Genomic DNA, 6,393 nt, shown 5'->3' with positions numbered 1-6,393 from the left:
CTAAGAAACCATTTTCCTCTCTACATAGGAGGGTACTTCAAAAAGTTCATGGAAAGATTCATATTATCTTTTAATTCTATTTTTCCACAAATTTTTTTGAAGTACCCTCCTATGTAGAGAGGAAAATGGTTTCTTAGCGCCACCTAATGATAAAGCTGCAAAACTGAAATATATAAACAAATTTGAACAGGGAATTGTTTATTAATTAATAAATATTTAAGAGGGGCCTACTATGTGCCAAGCTAAGAATTGAGAGCACAGTGATGAGAAAAACTTATGTAGTCCCTGCTCTCGAGTAACTTAGATTTTAAATCTTAAAGTTGACTGGTCAAGCCTCCTGGGATCAAGTACTTTCAGGGTAGTTACAGGGACAGCAAGGAAGAGGTTGGTTTCACTTGAATATATATCACTCATTTACACAATGATCTCATGTTTCAGACACTTGGAAATCTCAGTGAATAAAACAGACAAAAACCTCCGCTCTTGTGAAGCTTATTGCTTTTATGTATTAGATCAGAAACAAATTCTATTAACTCTATCTTCTAAATATCTCTTGAACCTCTCTCTTTCTCTCCTTTCCTACTATCTTAGTGCAAGTTTCATCATCTTTTGCTGCACTACTGCAATAACCTCCCTATGGTCTGACTGCCTTGAATTTCTCCCTTCTCCAAACCGTCCCTCACACAGCCAGCAGTTAACTTTCTAAAACACAAACCTATTCATAGAATTCTACTTTAAAAACCTTCATTGGTTCCCCATTGCCTACAGGACAAAGTGCAAATTCCTTAGCATGTCCTTCAAGGCTCTTTGATCTGTCCTCAACTTATTTTTCTTCCCATATCTGACATTAGTTTTCCCAATTCATGCTGACACTTCCAAACATATCACTCTTTTGTGTCTTTGTGCATGCTGTTTTGTTTCAAATGTCCTTCCTACCGCCTTTCTGTTTGGTAACATTCTCATTTACTAAATGCATTTAACAAAACCCTAATCTGTTAGGTCTTCTCCCACTTTCCAAAGAGCATAGTGGTTCCTTGTCTTTCCTTCCGTTTGGTAACATTCTCATTTACTAAATGCATTTAACAAAAACCTAATCTGTTAGGTCTTCTCCCACTTTCCAAAGAGCATAGTGGTTCCTTGTCTTTCCTTCCGTTAACAATGAGTTCCTAAATGGTAAGGACTATGTCTTTTCATCTATTTCCCAGAATTTGGCATAGGGCCTGGCATTTAACAGGTACTTATGGAAGAAGGTAAAAGTGTAGTATTCTCAATTATCTCCCCTCCCAGTCACAAGGGGGAAAAGAGACAAAGGACAGCCACGCTTCCCAATAAGGTAAGTCCAAAATGTCTTTATAGAACAAGAGTCAGATAAAGGCACAGTGAAGAGCTGTGCAGTTTGAAAGCACTCCCAGGTGATTCTGATACACTCCCTCTCTCCTAATTAGCAATTACTCTGATAATATTTGGCAAATCTGATGTTATTGTTTTTACTGTTTTAATATGTAAACCTAAAAGTGGATTTTGGTGACTCTGAAGAGACAAATATAATAATCCCAAGGACTGGATAGTGAAGTCTTCTGGGTAAAGTATTATCTTAATGTTGAGAAGAAAAATTATAACCACAGAGGATTGCTTGGTGGGCTTGGAATCAGCTCAAAGGTATAACTGGATAATGTGAAGATCAAGCAGTGACATTAAACTATGCTGGTCAGATCTGCATAATATCACCATGGGGAAGGACAAGACACTCTGGCCCTCTTGTCAGGGTAGCCCTTTTCTGGACATTGCTGCATGGACACTAGGGAATTCTGCCTTTCTTCCCACAAAGACCATTCCCTTTCTACTAAATATTTTCCCACCTACACTCACCATTAAAACTTTTACTTTTTTATATGTCAATACCATTAGGTAGGTATTAGACGATCAAGTCTGCTTTGGACCAAGAAAATATTGTCTTTTAAAAGCCTTCTACAAATACATGACCTCATCCTTTACATGGTACTTGTATAGTTTAACTTCACACTTCTAAGGGTTCTTCACTATCTACTCCAAGGATCACCTGCAAAAATACAACTTGCTTTATAAGAACTACAGGAATTCTCTGGGCCTGTTTCTTCACCTGGGGATAGTTCTACAATATTTTTCAATAAACTATTGACAAAGCTATTTTTGAAGATTAAGCAGATGAAAGTCCTGTTTGAAATGCCAGATAGCATATATGAAGTATCAAGGTACCTACTGTGTTTGCCTTGAATTATACTTCAACCATCTTCTACATTAGTTCTTTCTTCTTATTCCCCTAGTAAAAAATTTTCTTAAAAGGAAGTGACACTGAAAATGATGATTAAAAAACACCATTCAAAATAAAATTGGCTACAAAAACAGCTCAAAAATTAATGATAGATGGAAAAAGTTAAGTCACATACCCATAAAACAATTATCTGAAGCCTCCTGCCATGCTTGCCCATTAATGCTGACATTCTCTTGCACAGCTGATTCAAAAATCTGCAATAAATTCACAGTAGTCAAGTCACTAAAGATGAATTTTAAATACTGAATCAAACATTTTGGCACAATAATTTCAGATTTGTGACAGAGGGTATAAAAAAAAGTAGCAGACTAGTCTATTAGTATATTTATTCTTTTCAACTAAGTAAAATTCCATTTCAATAATTGATTCTTATCTACATTTTAGCTCCCATAGCCCTTACGCTACCCAAGAGAAAATTAGATGCAAAATTTTAGAACATTCTTATAAACATCTATTAGTATATTTATTCTTTTCAACTAAGTAAAATTCCATTTCAATAATTGATTCTTATCTACATTTTAGCTCTCATAGCCCTTACGCTACCCAAGAGAAAATTAGATGCAAAATTTTAGAACATTCTTATAAACATGAAATAAATGTACTTCTTAATTTAAAAAAATTAAAAGCTAACAAATTTGGGCTCAGTTGAATCTCAGGGATATAAGTAGTATATATGCTGCTGAATGAGTATCATTGTCAACAAGAGTGAAAATGCACCTGCTTAAAAGAAGGTAAAATTAATTTCTACTTTATAAAGGTAGATGTACACTAAAGTATGTAGGGATGAAATGACATGACTTCTAAGATTTGCTTTAAAATAGCAAGTTTAACAAAATTTTGATAATTGTTGAATTTGGTAATAGAAAATTTAGTACAGGTGTCCACTATACTAATCTATTTTTTATAGGGTTGAAATGTCATAATACATAAAAAATAAAGGAATAAAGGAATTTGGCAGTACCATTAAATTTTTAAATGTAAATTCCCTATTACCCAATAATTTCACTTTTAGCAATGTATCCTAAAGGACTATTCTCATAAAAACATAAAGAGGATATACTGAGTGTTCATTTCAGCACTGTTTGAACTAATGAAAAAGTGAGGGAAAAAAATAAAATCTCAATTCAAAATCAGGAAAACAGTTAAATAAACAATATATCCATACCATGCAGCACTTAAAAAGAATGAAGAATATCTCTACATAACACTGACAAGTAATGGTCTCAGATATATTTGGTTAAAAAAAAGTAGCAGGTCAATAACAATTCATCACCATGACAATATCAATGTAAAAAAAAAACACAGAGAGGTAAAGTCATTAAAAGGGATGTAGGTTTACTGCCCCCACCAAGTACTCTCCAAAATAGTAAGTTATCTCCAGTAAGGAAGAAGAATAGAAAAGGTAATTCAAAAACTTTTGCTTTATGGTACAGTTTGAACTTTTTACAATGAGCATGTATTTTGTATCATTTGTATCATTAAAAATAAGCATAACACCAAAGTCAAGCGTTCATATCCCCCTACTGACCAGCCACAAAAAAAAAAAAGCATAAATCAAATGACTGACAATTATGAGTTAAAGTACATATCGTACACTTTATAAAGATTTTACAAAGTAAAATCCTTACTTTATGTACAGACTTCCAAGGATTATAGAATTATCTGAGAATACAAATTGTCTTTGTAATATTCATCGCACAGTCCTACCAATACTATTTTTCTTATAATATATGCTACTATACAAGTATTATGCGGTTTTAAATAAAGACATATATCAAAATAATTAAAGCTTCTGCCTTTTACCTGGTCTCTCATTTAAAATAAAACACAAGTGAATTCCCTTGGTAGCCTAAGTCTTCAAGCCTCTGTCTTCTAATTTACTTTTATCATCCCATTAAATAGGATATAATAGATTAAGCCAAGTTCCTCTTTTTCTGTAAGGTAGTTAAATATTTGAATAACTTAGCGCTTCCCAGAATCAGACAAATTCTAAGATTATCATACAAGAACAGTCCTCTAGCAAAAAACTACTGAAAATGCTCCGAGGTATGTCTTTATTCTTGCCTCGCAAGGAGGGAAAGACATAAGAGCCACCGTATCAAAACTGGAATACAGACTTTCTTCCACTTAACCTTTATTTTTACTGTTTGCACCACAGGCATCCACACTCACAAATGTGCTGCATTATAAGCTTTTAAGCTTTCTTCCCTACAGACAGTGTTTCCTTCTGACAGACACCAAGCTCTCAATTTCTCATGTCCTTCGCCAAAAAACTTTGATCTTCAGGCCCTTGCAAAATATTTGAGAAAGGAAGGGGGAATGTGTTATAAGTGCCAATGTGTGAACTTAGATAGTGAAGTTTATAACCAAAACGGCTTCTTTACCTATTTATACTATTTTTCTTATAATATATGCTACTATACAAGTATTATGCGGTTTTAAATAAAGACATATATCAAAATAATTAAAGCTTCTGCCTTTTACCTGGTCTCTCATTTAAAATAAAACACAAGTGAATTCCCTTGGTAGCCTAAGTCTTCAAGCCTCTGTCTTCTAATTTACTTTTATCATCCCATTAAATAGGATATAATAGATTAAGCCAAGTTCCTCTTTTTCTGTAAGGTAGTTAAATATTTAAATAACTTAGCGCTTCCCAGAATCAGACAAATTGTAAGATTATCATACAGGAACAGTCCTCTAGCAAAAAACTACTGAAAATGCTCCGAGGTATGTCTTTATTCTTGCCTCGCAAGGAGGGAAAGACATAAGAGCCACCGTATCAAAACTGGAATACAGACTTTCTTCCACTTAACCTTTATTTTTACTGTTTGCACTACAGGCATCCACACTCACAAATGTGCTGCATTATAAGCTTTTAAGCTTTCTTCCCTACAGACAGTGTTTCCTTCTGACAGACACCAAGCTCTCAATTTCTCATGTCCTTCGCCAAAAAACTTTGATCTTCAGGCCCTTGCAAAATATTTGAGAAAGGAAGGGGGAATGTGTTATAAGGGCCAATGTGTGAACTTAGATAGTGAAGTTTATAACCAAAACGGCTTCTTTACCTATTTTAGACTTGTAAGGAAAATGTTTCTGCTCTATTTATAAGACACTCTAAAACAGACAAAAGGAAATGCCAATGTGTGAACTTAGATAGTGAAGTTTATAACCAAAACGGCTTCTTTACCTATTTGAGACTTGTAAGGAAAATGTTTCTGCTCTATTTATAAGACACTCTAAAACAGACAAAAGGAAAGACCACAAGCTGGCCAGGTGACTGACTGACTTCCAGGATTACACTTTCCTGGAGAGTTCTTCATAGAGCCTACGTCTGCACTGTCCCATAGGTGACCCACTGGCCACTTTGTAGTTATATAGCACTTAAAATACGGCTAGTCCGAAAGGAGATGTGCTGTAAATAAAAGACAACAGACTTGAAAAGGTTAGTACGAACAAAAGAATGCAAAATATCTCATTCATTTGTATATTACATGTTAAAATATCTTGGATATACTGGATTAAGTATCTTGTTTCCACCTGTTTCTTCTTACTTTTAATTTAAAATACAGCTTGCCTCGTATCGCAACTGGACAGCGCTGGTCTAAGTAATGAATAATACCCAGCTGACATCAGCATCTACTTAATACTCCCCTCGCGTTTCTGAGGCTGCTTCTGCAGCAGCCTGGGGCAGGTTAACTCCGCCGAGGACTGGCGTAGGGTCTTCCTGAGCCCTGACACCTGGGGTGTGGGGTACGGGGGAGATAAGTAAAGAGGTGGCTAACTGGGCCCGTACCCACTGCGCATCTCGCAGCGCGGGCTCCCGAATCTCCTCCGGCAGCGCGTCCCCGAGCTTTTGCATTAAGCGGCCGCACAGTTCTAGCGTTTCCGTCACGGCTCGCTTCGAGGTGCAGCGCACCCGAAAGTCCTCTCGGGAGGTGGCGGGGACCAAGGCCTGGTTGTCTGTCCCGGACACTACCTTCTCGTCCGGCTGAGGGGCGGAGGCCACCGACTCAGGAGCCCCCGCCATTTTTCCAGTTTGAACTGTGGGCAGGGACTCTGGGAGCGGAAAAGCGGGTTCGCAC

At 36.4% G+C, this 6,393-nt stretch overlaps 1 protein-coding gene across 1 annotated transcript in view; it reads right to left on the bottom strand.

The window, feature by feature from the left end:
* NSL1 (NSL1, MIS12 kinetochore complex component) overlaps positions 1-6,363 on the bottom strand; it is a 33,944-nt gene extending 27,581 nt beyond the window's left edge. The window contains exons 1-2 of the mRNA XM_008583268.1: positions 6,105-6,363; positions 2,427-2,505 (exon numbers count right to left, since the gene is read on the bottom strand). Coding sequence (XP_008581490.1) covers positions 2,427-2,505; positions 6,105-6,338 — 313 coding nt within the window. The 5' untranslated portion in view covers positions 6,339-6,363. The remainder of the gene's footprint in view (positions 1-2,426; positions 2,506-6,104) is intronic.
* Positions 6,364-6,393: the final 30 nt, after the last annotated feature.

The sequence above is a fragment of the Galeopterus variegatus genome, unplaced genomic scaffold (genome assembly GCF_000696425.1).
Source record: "Galeopterus variegatus unplaced genomic scaffold, G_variegatus-3.0.2 Scaffold2876, whole genome shotgun sequence".
Lineage (NCBI taxonomy): Eukaryota > Metazoa > Chordata > Mammalia > Dermoptera > Cynocephalidae > Galeopterus > Galeopterus variegatus.
The sequence above is the reverse complement of the archived record's forward strand: the minus strand, read 5'-3'. Positions and strand labels throughout refer to the sequence as shown.